Source organism: Anopheles merus, unplaced genomic scaffold, assembly GCF_017562075.2.
Source record: "Anopheles merus strain MAF unplaced genomic scaffold, AmerM5.1 LNR4000672, whole genome shotgun sequence".
NCBI lineage: Eukaryota > Metazoa > Arthropoda > Insecta > Diptera > Culicidae > Anopheles > Anopheles merus.
Genome location: NW_024428252.1, coordinates 15,468 through 34,713, shown reverse-complemented (window position 1 = coordinate 34,713; position 19,246 = coordinate 15,468). Strand labels below are relative to the sequence as shown.

At 47.9% G+C, this 19,246-nt stretch overlaps 1 protein-coding gene across 3 annotated transcripts; it reads left to right on the top strand.

The window, feature by feature from the left end:
• Positions 1-5,319: 5,319 nt before the first annotated feature.
• LOC121602874 (disheveled-associated activator of morphogenesis 1-like) lies at positions 5,320-19,237 on the top strand. 3 transcript variants are annotated; one of them, XM_041931634.1, is made up of 8 exons: positions 11,787-11,966; positions 12,048-14,129; positions 14,767-14,903; positions 14,979-15,140; positions 15,214-15,774; positions 15,846-16,017; positions 16,089-16,224; positions 18,812-19,237. In XM_041931634.1, the coding sequence occupies exons 1-8, from the start codon at positions 11,901-11,903 to the stop codon at positions 18,895-18,897; spliced, it is 3,402 nt and encodes a 1,133-aa protein (XP_041787568.1). In that variant the 5' UTR covers positions 11,787-11,900; the 3' UTR covers positions 18,898-19,237. The 3 variants fall into 3 exon arrangements, with proteins under 3 accessions (XP_041787569.1, XP_041787568.1, XP_041787567.1); XM_041931635.1 differs by lacking the exon at positions 11,787-11,966 and adding an exon at positions 5,320-5,672 and having other exon boundaries at positions 16,089-19,237; XM_041931633.1 differs by having other exon boundaries at positions 16,089-19,237.
• The last annotated feature ends 9 nt before the right edge of the window (positions 19,238-19,246 follow it).

The following is a 19,246-nucleotide window of genomic DNA, read 5'->3' as shown; positions in this document are numbered from 1 at the left end:
TAGAAGGACTGTGATGAACGTCACTTGCCAGGTGAAGGTGAATGGAAACTCTCAGGCCTTTTGCTACCATCCGGGACGCGAGGATGGAGACTTCGGGAACCATCTTCTATAAGTCAACCCAGATCCTGGCATACGCTGAAGATATAGACATCATTGGTCTGCGGCTCTTCTATGTAGCAGAAGCCTACCAAAGAACGAGCAGACGGCATGGAACCTGGGAATGCAGATAATACCAATAGGTTACTCACTTTTAAAGCCGTTCCAGAATTCACTTATCTCGGGTCAACCGGTCATTCTACAGCCTGAGAAATTACAGTGAACCCTCTCTTATTTGAGAGGCGATGGGACTGTCGAATAAGAGGGGTTTTCAAATTAGAGAGGTTAAAAGTGAATGAAAGTCCATACAAACAAGAAAGAGACAGAACATTTAGTATGCAGCCTTAAATGTTGCTATAGGAAACTGTGCATACGATTGCCAATTTGAGCATACATCATTCAATAACCATGGCAACACCATACACAAATAAGGGGACACAGATTTCAGAGGTTTTCCAAATTAGAGGAACAAAAATGTACTGAAATCAAGGGACTGTGCAAAATGTTCAAATAAGAGAGGTTTTTCAAATTGGAGGTGTCAAATAGAGAGGTTCACTGCAGTTTATCTTAAAGAACCTGTCGCGACGGACGAAGCTGGGACTATATAGCACCTATATAGTACCGGTACTTACATACGCCTCTGAGCCATGGACACTGTCCAAATCTGACAAAACCCTATTAGCCGCGTTCGAGAGGAAGATGCTCTGAAGGATTCTTGTCCTCGTATGTGTGGAAGGAAAATGGAGGAGCCGCTACAATGACGAGCTATACGAGATGCACGGCGACCTCACTGTCGTGCAGTGTATCAAGCTCGCCAGGTTTCGGTGGCTGGCCATGGAAATGGACGACCGAGTCCGTAAAGTCCTTTTAGGCCGTCCACAAGTACAGAGCAGGCGTGGTAGGCCTTAATTGAATTGACAGGATGGCGTGGAGGCGTCCGCCATTAAGGCCGGGGTAACGGCTTGGCGAGAGACGAAGTCGCAAGACCGTGAGCGTTACGGACACTCCTAAGGCAAGCCAAGATCGCAAAGCGGTTGTAGCGCTGAATAAGGAAGCAACTAATGCAATTTTAAGGAAGATTGTTGAAAAGAACCGCGATCGTTTCGATCAGATGGTGTCAATTCTCGTAATTTCTGGTAAAGACTGGTGATCGCATGAAATGCCATGACCTAAATTCATTCATCTTCCAACATCTAATTAATTCATCGTACAATAACTTCGAATCTAAGAGTATAAGAACCATAAGAAATTCGTAGATCTAGAAATTTTAACTTTTGCAGGACAATTAAAACAAACCGATGAAATTAATCCAAGGATCTCATAAAACATCTCAATTTTATCATTTTAAAACATTTCAAATCAATATTTTTAAAACTACACAAACTGATCACGATCCGTTTGAATATCTTTGTTGCATTTTCTTTTGCACGAAACAAATGCATGTTCCATCAGCAAATGCTGTTCTCCCATAGGGAACAGTTTTACTTAAACCAACCTAGTAATAGACGAATGAAAGAGATCATTTTACCAGTTATCATCAAACAACTCTGGTGCATGTGACGCTTTTTTACAACGTCCGTACCCTACCTTTATCTCTACTCGCAACCCACACATTCCACATTACTACATCGCCATTATCTTAATGATATCTTCCAATGGCGAGAACTTGAACTTGTTTGCCAAACAGATCTCCTTCACGTTCATGCAGCACACAATAATATACCGCATCCCAGATTGTTGTTGTTTGCCTTTCCCGGACGGTCGGAAGATAACGGTAGCCAAATAAACTCCAACCCATACAATTACCCTGCGAACACCCTGCCTCCAGGCGCTATGTTTACACGGCCGGCCACTTTCCTAAGCCCCACAGTCAAATCAGAAACCTGCAGCGGGCAGAAAATGGTGTCCGCGGTCACTTGTACACCACGACATTGTGCACAGGTCAGGTGTGCAGCCCAACGGTTCCATTACACCGGAACCACAACTATCGAGCGGGCATAGGGTTTACTTTTCCACACTTTCCCCAATCAAGCGGGCAGAGCGTGCCTGGTTTGGCGATTGTTTGCAGAACACGCTTGCTCCCCCTCCCCCTGCATCGTCACCCTGTATTTATATAGGCAACCGGGTCAGCAGCATGCACCTGAGTGCCCCTTTAGCGGGTGACAAACTGTCTGTCTACCACACCAATGCATTGCACCAGAGCTCGTGCATTCCTACACGTCACGTGAAGGGTCATGCTGCACGCGAGGAAAGTTCCGCACCGGACACTTCGCGCGGCCGAAGGTCAATGGTGAGTGGCCATCCGTACCAGTGGGTTGATGGAGACGTCTCTCTAACTGCCCCGAGTTGAGGCAGAATTGAAGGATTTACGCAGAGGTGCGCCCGCAACCGCGTCACGGGTACACACACACACATCCTTCACAAAGGACAACCGGTGTGCGATCTTGCTTTTCGATGCGCGAGTTACAGCCTCCACTGCGGTCCCCTTTGCGTGCTTGCCAACGTGTTCGTGCTTACGGTGGGACGCTACCGATGGCATGCTTAGTGGCATGATTAATGATGCATTCTGCACCCGCTAGTAGTAGGCAACCTAGCGCAGTAGCGTAATGCTCATGTTGACTTCCCACTCCAGACGGGGCACACCACTAATGTTTGCCAGCTAATCGCCCGCCACCGATCGCAGACTCGTTGCTTGCACGCTAATGGTTTCCTTATTCAGTCATCAGCGCGCGGTGCTCTGATTTCGTGGCAAAACAGCACACGTCACACGTTTTATGATTTTAAGCGGTAAGCGGTTTGTAGTGCCCGCGGGTGGTGATCTCTGGGTGCGATCGCGAAAGCTTTATATGCAAAATAGCTTCGGCGAAGGTTTGGCTGTCGATCGGTGTTAACGTGTCGGACATTGTTGCGAGCGGGCCGATACAATGCGGCCGAGCGGGGAAGTAATGAGTGCAGCCAATTAGGGAACCGATGTTCAGTTTACCGGCCTGACAGGTGGGTTTCCATTTTGCCACTGCTAAACGAGGCGATGATAATGGACATAAACGGGTGTAGGGGCGTTTGGCGTATTAAAGAGAATGAAATGTTTGGATGAAGTGCTGCTACATGGTTACATTGATGTGTGCCTACTTTTATTATGTATTAAAAAGACAACCCAAAAAATTAATTACAAAATACATAGATCGTCATCAATCATCATACTGTCCTTACCTTTATTTTCATAAGTATTTCTAAGGTGGAACGAAATACCAGGCAAATTTCGATAATCTAATACTAACTGTGAGCATCGTGTGAGTAGGTCTTGAGTAACTCAACAATAATTTAAACTTTATTGTTCGATACTTTAGATAATGTGCCCTGATAAAGCAAATCTTTCGTACATTCTTAAGACGATTTTTTACTCATAAAATCAACAGTCAGTTCGCATATCTTAATCCAACCGTTGATTGTACCCACCAGTCTCCTGAAGTAATCATTCGCATTCCATCCGATTGTGGACGCTATTTTTTGCCGTTTCCTTCCCTTCAACCTACTTTGATTTTACCGAACACACATTTAGCACTGTTACATCACCCTTCACAAACAAACAGTGAGACAAGGCCCCCGATCGTAAAAGGGCGCGCACATATAAGTTCGTAGTTCGTACGGGAGGAGCAAAAAGAAACGAGAGAAGAAAAAAAAAGGTGCTTACGCGACACAAACCCACAACCTTTGCCACACGCCACAGGTTCCTTTTCCCGTTCAGGCGGAGAAATTCATCGAAAATAGAAAACAATGCTGCGATGTTCCCGAACCGTGTGCACGCGTTTGTGTGCTGACTCATCGATGATCTTCGACAGATGAAAAAGTTACTCCATCTTCTTTACCACATGTCACAATGCAACGAGACGGAAGAGATGCCCGATCCAACGACGAAAAATGGGCTCCTCCAGCATCACCAATTCCCAAACCAACGCGACAAGCGCGCAACAATGAGCCACTTTCTTTGCGGGAGGCACCACCAGTGCTTTCTTAAGGGTGCGATCGTAAACGTGTAGACGAGGGGGAAAAGGAAACACACACACACACATAACAAAGCCGTTACGCGACAGGTTTTGTTGTGCTGTGGGTTCAGCGGCACAGCGAATCTGGGGTCAACCGTTAAGATTCGCCGGGGCGCTCGGGAGAGAAAATGCGCGAAAAAAAAAGGTACACAGTGACAACCCTGTCAATTCCATGCCTCATTTCAAACACTCTCACACACACACACACATGTGTATATGTCATTTTTCACATCAATTTTTGCGATCACATTACCGACCCCACGATTCTCCATTCCGCATCTGTGTTGCATCATTCAAATTACTGTCAAACGATTGATTTTGAGCAGCGAAAGTGGTCAACCACCAATCGCAGCGCGTTTTCGGCTGCTTTGGAAATGAACGATCGCGGTAACCACCGAACGAAAAAAAAACACAGGGAAGAAAGAAAGTTCATAAGTTATGGAAAGTGAGGGTGTGAGGGCGAATGCGAAGAGGGTGGAAAGTTTTTTTTTTATAAAAATGCGGGCAATGGGCAGCAACAACAATAACACACCAAAAACTACACACTTCCCAAAGTCAGAGATCAAACCGCGCGTCCCCCAAGTGTAAGCCCCCCTCCCTTGAGGGGACATGGGCTTGGGCCGGGCCGCGTAAGCATGCACATAATTAATGGGCCATTTGACCGCGGGCAGACGGAGGCCAATATTCGCACGATGCACCCTTCTCGTGCACGCTCCTCCTCCACGCGGCTCCTCCGGTGCGGGCAATAGTGTCTTTTCTCCCATCGGAATCCGAACGAACCCGACCAACGGATGTGCCGGATTTGCCGTACATTTGTGTGGTTGTGAATGTTTATAAGCATTAGCCAGACACAACAACAAAAACACTTTTTTACACTCTCAACCGTCACACAAATGTTGGCCGGCGTCGGAGATCTGTGGAGACGAGGATAGTTTCCTAAACGGCGTTGAATGGTTGTAGCAGCAAAAAACAGTACTTCAAAATTATGTAAACACATTCGTCAATTGTTTTGCCTTAAGTGGACCCCCAAAGTGTCATGTATAACTCAATGGACATCCACTTATAATACTTTCGTAAATTGTTTATTACAAAAAATTCAACCACAAAAACCCTCCAAAACGATCCTTACTAAACATACGACTCCCTCTCTCTTTCTCTCTCTTTTCTATCTTCCAGGGTATCCCGACGTGCCCGATCAATTTGGCCACGTTGCGGACGCGGCTGCCCGATCTCGGCAGCTGGAGTCTGCCCCACATATGCAAGGAGGCGGTCACAAACAGCGGCGGCACCACCACGCCGGAGGGCACATCCGGTAACTACAGCAGCAACATCACCGCCACGGCCGACGCCTTCTATCAGCCGACGACGGTGCCGGGGTCGCTACACACCGTCGTCCCGGCGAACGGTACGGCCGTCACCGTACAGCCGACCGCCCAGCAGCACTACCACCAGACGAACCTGCACAAACACTACAAGGCGCACAAGAAGATGCCAGCGTTCCGGGGCCGCCGGGGCTGGTGTGGCTGCCTGCAGGTAAGCACCGGTTGCATACGGGTCACATACACTGTGTGTAGCCTGTTTCTTGGTTAAGGACAAAAAACACAACAACGCAGATGCGAGGGTAATAATAAAGAAAGATCCTTTGCTGCCGCTGCTACACTGCAGGGCAAAGTAGCAAACAGCTTGTAACTGTACTGCCGCTAGGTTTGTGTTTCTATTGTCGATCGCATTAATCGATCTTGTACTTGTCACTGCACTTCGATCGAATGAAATATTTGTTTTTTTAATGGTACACGATCCTCGCACAAAGGAAAGTTAGTGAGGGTAAGTGTTTCATCCGGTAAAAAAGCAATAGCAAAATTGAACACATTTGAGGGTTCGTTGCTTGCAAGATATCTTTTGTTTTGCGGTATGTAAGACTTAGTTTAAACAGGCTCAAAGTTGTTTTTGTAAGATTTAAGATAAGAAAACACATTGCATCACTCTCTAAAACTAAACTAAAATAAGATACTGATCTAAATACTATCGTACTGAAGAAATGTGCTATGATTAGTCTATGTAGTGAAAGTTTGTCACATACAAATAGCGTTTTTGTTCTCTCATGGTTAGGCAGAGCTTGATCTACTCCTCAACACTTTTTGTTTGGTCAAAGCACACTTCACAGTTGTTTCTTGGTACCTTTAATTATGCGCTCCGTCCGGAAACAATGCAAGCTTATGATTTTAATCTCAGTTTTAACATGTTCAAAGATGTATTATAAAATCACGTCCCTTTGAAGGTTCGTCGCTTGTACGAAGTCTTTTGTTTAAAATTGACAAAAAGCTTTTCCGTTGGTTTGAAGACATACCCAAATCCTCCCTAACCCTGTTTTTTCCATCGAAAAAAACCATTGAAAATCTCTTACGAAACATCGTGTTTTAATGCGGCCTCTCCCCGTTGTCTACGATATTGGATCTAATTCGATTAAACTACCGTCATTCACCTAACGATAATGTTACCCACAAACCACTGATCACAGCCGCACCGTCACCCCGCCGCTCCCAAAGCCGATCGGTTAAATCACCGGTCCCGGTGTTGAATAAAACGCTTCGCGCCTTGTGCTTTCCCGCTTCGCACGACAGCATGTGCGTTCGATTCATTCCTCCCGATGGAAAGCAACGCTGCCGCCAGCGTGAAAGAACTCCTGGGGCGCGAGAGGTTGAAGCTTACCAATAACCTACAATATACGTACAGCAGCCACACCAAAGAGCGCCTTAAATTCGATCGATCGGTTCCGGATTTGCCGCGACGACGACGACGATGCGTCGCCAGCGGCCACCACCAGTAGATACTGCGTGCGACGGCCACCGACCTGTCGATTCGGTGTGGCGATCATTTATCAACACGTGTGTGTGTGTGCCGCACGCGCACCGCACCGTTACAGATCCGGGCAGGATGCAAACGCGCTGCAAACGGTGGACGAGAATTTCAAATACTTCCGCGTTTTCTGTGGAGCAGAGCACGGTGCGCTGTCACGCTGATGGAGAGGGGAAGTATTGGAGTAAAATTTCAAAAACAGAACTGCTCCAACGGCGGAACATGGCCGGCTTCCCAAACCACGATCGCTGTCGGGTTCAACCCTTTCAACCGATTGATTATATCAAGAGCATACGGCGAACGATCGATAGAAGCAATTTATCATGATATCGAATATGTGCGCGATATGCACCGGCTATCGATCGTGCGTGCCCCTGCGGTCATAGTCGGTGGTAGCCTCGCTACCACAGATGCCCGCGATCATAGTGTCGCGAGTGAGTAACCGAAGCCAATCCGTGTCGCGCGTGTTCGCTCTCTTCCGCTCCCGCGCTCGAATCCTTGAGGAAAGAGCTTACTTCCCGTATTGAATGCATTTCAATTAATGCTACCACGAACGAACCCTTCTCCACGGTCGATACTGCTCCACGGTCGACCATGATTTATTATAACATTTTTGATCGTTGACTAACTGGCGCATGATTTAGCGTCATATAGAAACTACCATCCCTACGTTTTGCGAACCTTTCCAATAAAAACGCATCCAACGTACTTTCCCATGCCACGGTCATGAGTACGACACTCGGGCGCCTAAGATAAATGAGTGTTTATTGGTAATTAAATGGCACCCATGTTCGATGACCATATCCGGAGCAGCTACGCCAAGCACCAATCCCGCAAGCACCAGAAGAAGCATGATGTAACGAGCGCTGTTAGAGTTAGTGCCACATTAAGTGAAGATCATAAAATAAAAGCATGATTTAGTGAGTGAGCGCAATAGATAACCTTAGAGAGAGAGAGAAAAGCACATTTCCCCATCGATTGAGTTGGTTGTATTTTATCGCAAAAAAAGCGTAATAATAATTGTCGTCTGAAATTTGCAGCACAAATCCCTTCACACGTCCGTACAGAGCGGCCCATCGATTGCAATTTTATTAAACCACAACAGTTTGGATTGGAAACATTCAGCTCGAACGCCGAGAGAAGGTCACTTGTGTGAATGTTAATTGCTATCAATCACAATATGGGCTACAAACAATAAACAGTCGTCAGAAATACTTTTATGGAAACAGATGATTTTACCATTAATCCGAAGGAAGTGCAGGATGTCAATTGATGAAGCAATGAGTTTAAATGTTTACCATTTCCTTCTTCCCACTATCCTTGGTTGATCATTTCCACAATCACTCTCTTGCCCTGCCAATCTAGACGTTCTTTTACAAAATCACAAAAAAAGCAATTTATTGAGCAATTGCCTTGTTCCCAGTAAGGAAGCAGAGACACCGCCAAAAAGTATGCCAAGATCAACTGATGGATCTTTTGCTCCTCTGTTCGTTTGTATGCGGTACGCAAATTACGCCCCCCAGCAGCAGAAGCATCACTCATAAAAGGTCTCATAAACTTCCATAATTGGCGAAATTGATCTCCGCGAGTCTCCCCGCGGTCCCAAGGAGAGATAGAAGAAGAAAGGCCAACCCTGAACCCATTGATACGTACCCATCCTGGACAGATTCGCCGGACCTCAGCGCACTACCCCACCGTACTCTGTTCGTCCTTCGGTGCGCCGTGCGTCTTTGACACTGACATTCAGAGTCACGGTCTGAGCACTCGTCGGTCCATCTCGTCGCCTCTTAGGCTGAAAGCGTTACGCTCGACGGAGTAATATTTTGACGCGCATTTTTACTTTGCAATGCATATTCGAGCCGCCCGGTAATGGCACGAGAGGCACAATAAGGAAAACCCATCCTGCCATAATTTAGCCGCCAAAGGTGTTAATACGCTGGGGGAAGGTAATTTTTCAAGGTTTTGATTTTTTGTTTTTTTTGTCCTCCTTACCTTATGGATCTTTTATCGCGATTGTTTCGCACAGTGAAGTACGCGCGAACTACCTTCGGCGGTGTTGAGTCCTTCACCGTGCCGCCTGGCATCGGCAGCATCACCCGCGGCATTGTGTAATTGGGCTTCGGTAACGAGCGGCGCAAAACCGGATTGCGCGCACCGGGCAGGAGGATTGATTATGAGCAGTGGCTTTAATGTGTCCGATCGATCGTGTATTAGCATGCAGACGCATTAAGAAGAAGAAGAAGAAAAAACGACACGGTGTTAATGGTAATGTAATTCCTGCGCGAGGGCAGCCGTACGAGTAGGAGCGGTTTTACATTTACGAATCGATGTGCGTTTCCTTTGCAGAGCGCTGAGGGTGACATAATTTATCGTGTACGGTAGACTTTATTTCTCTGTTGCCCAATACGATCAGATGCAGAATGCGTATCTGATTGTATGATAAAAGCTAATGGGCTGGAGGGAACTCTATCGAAAGCAGGAGGGATAAGTAAAGCACAGTGATCATCGTTTTACGGATGTTATGTGCAGTAGCTCAGGCTAATTTATGTGCGTTTTATTACACCTCTCAGTAATGGAGTGAGATATGAGCTGGTAGTGATTATTGATCAACAGGAAACATAATCTTTTTACATGAAGATCAGATCCACATTCTATAAATTTCTGACAGAAGTTGTGGGTAAAACTTGGATAAGAGCTTCAATCTGTATAATATTATTGAACTAACTATTGAAATGAACCGAAATCAAACGCGTTAATAAGTTTAATACATATCTTTTCGCCAGAAAACCGTTCGAAAAATGACACATTGATCATAAAAAGGCATTCCATTTTCTGAACAGAGCAATTACCAAATACTCTAAACAAAACATCATTACATGAGTGGCATTCCCTGCCCAATAAACCTTGAAAGTACCCCATTAAGTATGCTACCATTAAGTACGTGTAAAAACTTGTTCACACCATCGCAATCAACATAGAGTCAAAGAAAAATCGTACAGCTTTATCACCAAAGCACAAGCGATCGCTACGGGGCCAGCAAGCAAGACAGCTACTACCCGCTCGCTGCCGGCTGTGGTAGAATTTAACAAGCAATCTTTCACTTTTTTTTGCCTTCCCCAAAATCGGTGTCAATGACAGTCCCAGACCCGGTCCCAAACTTATCAAACTACACAGAGCGCTTTAAAATCAATTCAGATGGGAAGTTTACAGGGTTTTCCAGGGGTTCTCATAGTTGTGAGACACTTCCTTGACTCTTTCTTATGCGAAATGAACTTCATATGATGGAAATTGGACTCTATGGCACCTTTTTTGGACAGCTCTTATTGGAAATTCCTATTGGATTTGTCCAACAAGGGTGCTATAGAGTCCAATTCCCATTACATTTAGTTCATTTCACGTAAGAAGCAGTCAATAAAGTGTCCCACAGCTATGAGAACTCCTGGAAAACCCTGTATCTTGCAAAATCAGCCATTGCTCGAAACAAGATCACAAGCTGGCTCAGTGTGCGTGGGAAATGAAACGGAATATTTGCAACAAAAAAACTACAACCGCGCTTAGTTATTAGTAAAGTGTTTCTTTAACTTATGCTGGTAGGGGATGCTTCCCATGCCTGCTGACCTTCGGACGATGTTGATAGTAGTAGCGTTGCTCCAGTGATACCGATTTTTAGTACCGTTTCTACTACCGACATTCCAAATAGCCACTGCCGATCGCTTTCATCCCAAACTCTGCGCATCAAATGGCAGCCCATCGAATGTTGGGCACACGGTACCTAATCAAGCATAATCTGCGGCCTAATGTTTCCTCTGCCTCCCCCAAAAATGGACTATTTCCTTTCCTAAACGAACACATTAGCTGCCAAACGCTCACGTCATCAGATTCAGTTCAGTGCAGCATCACATTTCAAAGCATGATCATTCCGCTTGATCTGACCTTTACCGACAGCCCACTGCCTCTTTCCAGGTCAACATAAACCGGGAAGAAAGGCAACCACATAAAGCACATTGGCACCGTATTTTGCTCTCTCAAGCAACGCAAAACAGTAATGCTTTCCGAGTACGCTCCGCGGCCATATCCGATTTCCGGCTTCAGTTGCTTGCTCAAATCCGGATCCATTCTTTCGCTTCGGCCCCAATTTCCTTGGTTCTTCAAACCCCCTCAGACAGTGGGCAGAAGAGAGTAAAGGAAGTGAGGGGCAAACCGCAACGGATCGGATTGTAGGTGGAGTAAATTGAACAAATTGAATAATACCAATCATCCCGACCATGTTTAAATGGGAGCAAATGCTCACGGTCTGGCGGTCGGGATCCGTTCGGTGCCCATACACAGCAGAAGCCACGCGCTTTATGGTGCAAAAAAGGCAGCGCATCTAATAAATAAGGCTAACAACACATTATGGGCTCGGTAATTGAATCGAGCTCGGGCTGAGCAGTGTGCAATTGTTTGCCTAATTTGCACGGTTTACAGGGGAGCGAAAAGGGATTAAAGATTGTGCGAAAATTTTGGATGGGAAATCAATCGAACGTTCGGAACCCGCTGTGGTTTTCGCGTTACCACCTGGCGTTTAAAAAAACTCTAAAGTTAGTTTTTTGTGGTGCGAGTTTGCACTGCGAGATTTTGCAATGTCAATAAAAAGTTTGAAACAAAAAAAATGTAGATCAAGCGACGAACCTTGCATTGCGATTTTATAGTTTTTATAGCGACTTTACTAATTAATTAACTGTCAATTTAAATTCGCCGCAATGATATAACATTTGGGCTATCTTGACTATTAGATCAAAGCAACCTGGAATATGGCAGGGCATCGTGCTTCAATCGTTTCGTCCAAAACACAAGTGTAGGGAGGTGTAGTTTTAAAAATTCTTTTCTTTTTTTTCATCCAGTTTTTGTGATAAATTTCACTGGATGGAACTGCTTTTGAGATTAATACATTTTGTGGAGAAAATTTTTATGTTTATATTCTTTAAAAAAGTGCGTATCATATCAGCATCGCCACACAAGATTGACATTATGCTGATTTTTTCTCTCTTTTGATCCTTCTTCTCTCCACAGGATGACGAACCACCCGAAATCTGTGTGGTGGAAGGTGTGTTCTCGCTGCAGACGCTCACACCCACCCAGCCGATGCCGGCGATCGACGAGCTCGACAGCAAGTTTGCCGAGCTGGTCGAGGAGCTCGACCTGACCGCACCGAACAAGGCGGCCATGATGAGCCTGCCGCCCCAGAAGAAGTGGCAAATCTACTGCTCGCGCAAAAGCCCCCTCGACAGCGGGCCCAACGGCACCCCGCTACAAACCGTACCGCCGTCGCCGGAACACTACATCGAGCGGCTCAAGGATATGGCGGTGCAGCTGAAAGCCTGCGCGCCGGACGAGTCGCCAACGCACGAGTACGGGCCGAAGATCGAATCGCAAACCGCACTGTTCGATGCGCTCAAGACGGCACTGCGCACCTCGGCCCACAGCTTCGTGATACGGTTTATCGAGCTGCAGGGGCTGCCGGCCCTGCTCGAGCTGCTGCAGGCGCTCGACATACGGGTAGCGAACAGCCCGCTGCACACCAGCCTGATCGGGTGCATCAAGGCGCTCATGAACAACTCGACCGGCCGGTCCCATGTGCTCGCCCACCCGACCGGGATCGATACGATCGCCCGGTCGCTGGCGGCGGACAACATCAAGACGAAGATTGCCGCGCTGGAGATACTCGGCGCCGTCTGTCTCGTGCCGGGCGGCCACAAGAAGGTGCTGAACGCGATGCTCAACTACCAGGAGTATGCGGCCGAGCGGGCCCGCTTCCAGGGCATCGTGAACGATCTCGACCGCTCGACCGGCGCGTACCGGGACGATGTCAACCTCAAGACGGCGATCATGTCGTTCATCAACGCCGTGCTGAACTACGGCCCCGGGCAGGAGAATCTCGAGTTTCGGCTCCATCTGCGGTACGAGTTCCTGATGCTCGGCATCCAGCCCGTCATCGACAAGCTGCGCAAGCACGAGAACGACACGCTGAACCGCCATCTGGACTTCTTCGAGATGGTGCGCAACGAGGACGAGAAGGAGCTGGCGCGCAAGTTTGACCACGAGCACGTGGACACCAAGAGCGCGTCGGCCATGTTCGATCTGATCCGGCGCAAGCTGAGCCATTCGCCGGCCTACCCGCATCTGCTGTCGCTGCTGCAGCATATGCTGCTGCTGCCGCCGCCCACGACGGGCCCGAACGCGCAGCACTGGCTGCTGTTTGATCGGGTGGTGCAGCAGCTCGTGCTGCAGCACGAGGAACGCCCGGCCAGCGACTGTCTCGATCCGGACGCACCGGGCGCGGACAAGCGCTCCGAGACGGGTTCGGTGGCGTCGGCCTCGCTGAAGCTGCAGGACCCGGACGTGGCACCGCTCGCGATCGACGTGCGCAAGGTGGTGAAGTTGCTGGTGAAGGAGGAAGAGCTGGTGGCCGCCCGCACCCGGGCCGAGGATTTGGAGCGCGAGAACGCGGAAATAGTGGCCCGGCTGGCGAAGAAGGAGCAGGACCTGGACCACCGGACGCAGGAAAAGGAAGACCTGGAGACGGCGCTGGCGCGCATGCGCGAGCGGCTGGAGAAGGAAAGTGCCAACCACTCGCAGGCGGTCCAGCGTGCGCTCAATGCGGAGATGCGGGCCGAGGACCTGCAGCACCGGATCGTAAGCGAGCAGCAGGAGCGGATCCGGCTCGAGCGGCTCGTCACCGAGGGCAGCATCCCGGACGACCAGAAGGTGGCGGGCCTGCAGGGTGCGAACTGCAACGGGCAGGCCACGTCACCGCCGCCTCCGCCGCCGCCCGCCTGCAAGCTGCCGCCGCCGCCGCCACCGCCCATGATGATGCCGGCCGCACCGCCGCCACCGCCCGCTCCGGGCGGTCTGCCGAAGGTGGCGCCGGCCGGCGGGCCCCAGGCACCGGCCGCTCCGAAGGCACCCGAAGCGCCCAAGAAGAACGTACCGCAGCCGGCCAACCCGCTCAAGAGCTTCAACTGGTCCAAGCTGCCCGACAGCAAGCTGCAGGGCACGGTGTGGAGCGAGCTGGACGACACCAAGTGGTACAACAGCATCGAGCTCGAGTCGATCGATAAACTGTTCTCCGCCTACCAAAAGAACGGTGTTACGGTAAGTGTGTGTGTGTGTGTGTGTCGGACCTACCCGATTCTGATACCGATTCCGTTGCTCGAATCGATTAGATTCCGGTGTCGATTCTGAAGTTGTCTCCAGCTCCAATTTTGGGGTCGGCTCCGGAAGCGATTCCGGAATTGGAAACAGCTCCGGAATCGGAATCGACCTTGGCGTCGCTATTTGCTTCGGTAACAAAATCAGGATTAACTCCAGAAGTGGAATTGGATCAGTTCTCCGGAATGAGAATCAGTTTTTTAATTGACATACCAAGTTTCAGAAGCGAAATCAGTCCCCACGAAGGAATCTCCATGAGAATGGGTCGTTTACAAATACATTTTGATTCTCTGCAGCTATAAATACGTAGCATCATTAGACACAAACGCCTATTCTTATGGATATGTCGAAAACGATTACGTTTCGAAACTAATTCTGATTTCGGAGCCAATTTCGATTTCGGAACCGATTCCGGAGTCAATTTCAATTCCAGAGTCGATTCCGGAATCGATTCTGGAAACTGATTCCGGACCTACTATCCGGAATCGATTCCCACCAAAACATCATTTTTCCCATCAGTAGTTTCAACCTCATCAGCTTGTTCTCTAATGTCGCATTTTGTACTCCCGTCTGTGAACAGAATGATGGTTCGATCGAGGATCTTCGATTGATCGGGAAGAATAAGGCTAAGATTTTGTCGGTAATTGATGGACGACGGGCGCAGAACTGTACCATCCTCCTCAGCAAGCTCAAGATGACTGACGAGGAGATCTCCAAGTAAGTCCAACTCAAACATCACACGATCATATCACACGAAAGGATCATGACTTAACGACTATTCCCAAATTCTAGGGCAATCTTGTCGATGGACTCCAACGAGCAGCTACCAATCGATATGGTAGAGCAACTCCTGAAGTTCACTCCATCGGCCGAGGAGCGTGCCCTGCTGGACGAGCATTCCGAGGATATCGATTCCCTTGCACGTGCGGACCGGTTTCTCTACGAAATCTCAAAGTAAGTCCCAACCGCACGGAAACCCCTATTCCCGCATGTACTCATCATCTATCACACCTTACCCAATTCCCAGGATACCTCACTACGAGCAGCGGTTGCGCAGCCTACACTACAAGAAGCGGTTCCAGGTGACCGTGAACGATCTCGCCCCAAGGATCGCCAGCGTAATGGAGGCCTCCCGCGAGGTCGCCCGCTCCCGCAAGCTTCGCAAGCTGCTCGAGCTCGTCCTGGCGCTCGGCAACTACATGAACCGTGGTGCCCGGGGCAATGCGTCCGGCTTCCGGCTGGCCTCGCTGAACCGGCTAGCGGACACCAAGTCCAGTGCGGCCAAGGGTACCACCCTGCTCCACTATCTGGTGCAGATCATCGAGAAGAAGTTCAAGGACATCCTGACGCTGGAGGAGGATCTGCCGCACGTGAAGGAAGCGTCCAAGGTGTCGCTCGGCGAGATGGACAAGGACATTACGATGCTGCGGGCCGGGCTGGCCGAGGTGAACCGCGAGATCGAGTTCCACCGTAGCAGCGGTGCGTCCCAGCCGGGCGACCGGTTCCTGCCGGTGATGCGCGAATTCCACGCCCAGGCCTCGGTACGGTTCGCCGAGCTGGAGGACCAGTTCCAGGACATGAAGACGAGGTACGGCGCGGGATGAAATTGCTGGGGAAAAGCTTTACATATACCCCATTTAACATTTCTCGCTATCCCAGGTTCGATCGTGCCGTTCGGCTCTTTGGTGAGGATGGTTCCGTCGTGCAGCCGGAAGAGTTCTTCGGCATCTTTGACGGCTTCCTGTCCGCGCTGATGGAAGCGAAGCAGGACAATGAGAACTTCCGGCGGCGCCAGGAGGAGGAGGAAAAGCGTGCCAAGCAGGAGGCCGAGGTAAGTGCCAAGCACTGGGCACCCAACCTACCGAAATTAACACGATCTTTCCCGCTCGTTCCTTGTTTTAGCTAAAGAAGCGCACGATCGAGCGAAAGTCCAAGGAGGGCCTGCTCAACTCGGTCGCCGGCAAGCTGGGCCTGAAGTCGAAGCACTCGAACGGCACGAACGGTGGGCCCGTCCCCGGGGCCGATCCCAACAACAAGGGTGAGTTCGACGACCTCATATCGGCACTCCGGACGGGTGACGTGTTCGGGGAGGATATGGCCAAATTTAAGCGCTCGCGCAAAACGCGCCTCGGACCGAACGGGACCAACAATACGTCGCCACCGCGCAGCCGGAACAGCATCGGGCGGGAGGACAGCCGCGAGCGTACCGGTGTGGCCAACAACCGGCGACAGTAGACATGATAAGAATGACTCCCCGCCCCCTCCTTTCCCTTCCCATTCCGGCAACAACGCAATCCTTCCGGTAGCTGATGGAAAAGCAACGGCCAACCGGAATGGCCAGTAGATAAATCAATCCCGTTTACCGGTACCCAACACGAATGGTACACACACTTTAAGGAATGTTTGTCACTTGGTTGTATGTGGTTTCGTTGGTTCGCCAATTAAGCAGAGGGCCAAATTACACCGTGTACAGGGGTTCTCCTTAATCTCCCTTAAACCTACTTCTTTTGTGTCGTTTTGTGTATTTTCCACATTTTGTACAGTTGCTTTGTGTAGTTAGTTTTAAGTTTGAGCTGCTTGATCGCTCGACACACACAACACACACGACGATCGTCAAAAGGAATCGATATATCGAGCACAACCTGCAAGGTCTTCCTGTACGTCCCACCCGCTAGAAGCTCCCGCTTTCTGTCCCAGTCAATGACACCATTTGCCCCAACGCCTCTCCCCAAACGCCCCAAATTAATTTATTTTAATCCCTTTGCATCCACCATCTCTACTGATTTTCTTGCTATGAACGCGTGTCGGGGGGTTTTTCCTTTAGGCCCAAAGCTGCTGTAAAGGAAGTATAGAATGTGCACAGGCTTTGAGGATGGGACACTTTAGCGATTAATGTAAACGAAAAAATTTACAACCACTGTAAAGTCTGCAAAAGATACGTTTTTGGATAGAGAGAAAGAGAGAGAGAGAGAGTATGTGTATGCACAAAACCAACCAACTACTCATTTGTACGGACATTTTTTGAATCAATACTCTATTGAGGGGAAGAAAAGTGAACATTAAAACAAGTTACAGAACACCTAAAATTGTCACTTTTGGACGTAACTTTACCCACATCCCACAAAACAAATGTTTAGATGTTTCCAGATTTGGTGAAGCAAAGCTTTTCAGTTTGGATAGAAGGAAAAGGTAGTGTGAGCATAAAGCAAAAATTTACAACGATCGTGTTTAAAAAAATAGAGTGAAACTGCAAACTTTTTGGGTTATTTTTGTATTTGATCAACTATTGAATCCAACAACTTCCAGCGTTCCTTAATCCATACAACTTGCAAACTTTTCTTCAAAGGATTTCCCAAACATCAATAGCAATGTTGTACAACTTATTAGAATAGTTCTAAACCTCCTTTTTTACAAAGCATTAACACAGATGTTTGATCATTTTTAACATAAACAGCAGGCAATTTTTAATTATTTTAAAAATCTAGCTTTTTTTTGGAAAACTTCAATACGCGGGTTTTTTACGTTTTTCAGTAGGATTAAATCCAATCAACAAGCCCCTCCTAAGTTAATTATAGAAAAATATGCCCAAAGCAATTGTTTACAAAAAATGGTAAAAAAAAACTCTGGAAAGCAGTAAACATATTTTAAGCAACAGTAAAACGAGCAGTTCAAAAATGAAAAGAAACCAATTGGGGGCAAAGGGTCGTTTTCGGTACGGGGTACCGATTGCTCGTAACGTACACTCGTTCGTACGTACACTCGTTTCGTGGAGAGACGTAAATAGTGCATTGCTCTTTTTAGCACATGTAGGAAGGTTTTATGAAAATGTAGGAGTAGAAAAGTGAAGAAAAAAAAGTAATCAAATTCCATCTAAATACACACATACATACCACCCACAGTCATCATACAAGCACTAGTAGTAGAATGTAGCTAAATGCAAATACAGTGAGGCAGACATGTATAATCATTTGAATATTAAGTATCGGGAGCGATGTTCGTAGGATGAAGAGGAGAAGGAGCAAGCAAAGCGTATATATGTATGTAACTAGTGATCGTTTTAGTGTGTGCGTGTGTGTTTCGTGCGTCGTAATAACGTCCTTCAGGACGATCGCCGACGATGTTTGTTAGTAGTACGGGAGTTAGAATCTATTTTCATTTTTTTTTCTTTCTGTTGCTCGATCAATCAATCGATCGGAGTGTTTCCTTTCCTAGCCTTTAGTCAGCGCTAGTAGATATATATTGTGCGTGCTTGCGGATGGCGTTTAGATAGACAACTGACCACCTAGCATCCTGCCACCACGCTGGATGCTTCTGGGTGGCTGTGAATCGGTTCGGCACAAGCATGATCACCCATTCATTCACATCATTCACATACTGTACATACATATAATCCCGATTAGTTGTAGCGCATATTGATGACCAGAAACTAGTTCGTTTTAGTAGCAATGGCGGGTGGGTGTTAAACATGGGGAGGGAAAATTGACGAAACACAACCGAGAAACACGACCCATTTTTGTTTCTCTCCAAAACTTTGGAGTAACACGCTTTCGATGGCACGTTCATATTTTGTGTCCTTTTCGTATATGTGTGCGCACACACGCAACGTGCACATATTTGTGGTTTAGGTTGCTTCACCATCCAGAAAAGGGCGACAATGATCTCCTCCTCCTCGGTGGATAGCTTCGAACGTAAAGCGACAAACATTTGTTAGCTGCGTGTGTGTGTGTGTGTGTGTTGGATGAGGCGGAAAAGAAGAAGCAAGCGTGATCAGCGATCGTATGAAGATAGAACTTGATGGTACGATTACGAAAATGTACGCAAACAACTAGGAAAGATGCAGAAAAGGGGCGGAAAATGTGTTCGATGGAAATCGCGCACATGGAAAGTGATGCTCTTGAGTTCGCTCCCTTTTCACGCACGCACACATGCGGTTTGTGGTGTTAATTTTTTTTTCTAGTGATTGTGTGACAATGAATCGATCGATGTGCACGTGAAACACGTTTTGCTCGAGTACGAAAAACTTGTATGAAATAAAGAAATCAAACTTAAAATACTTATTT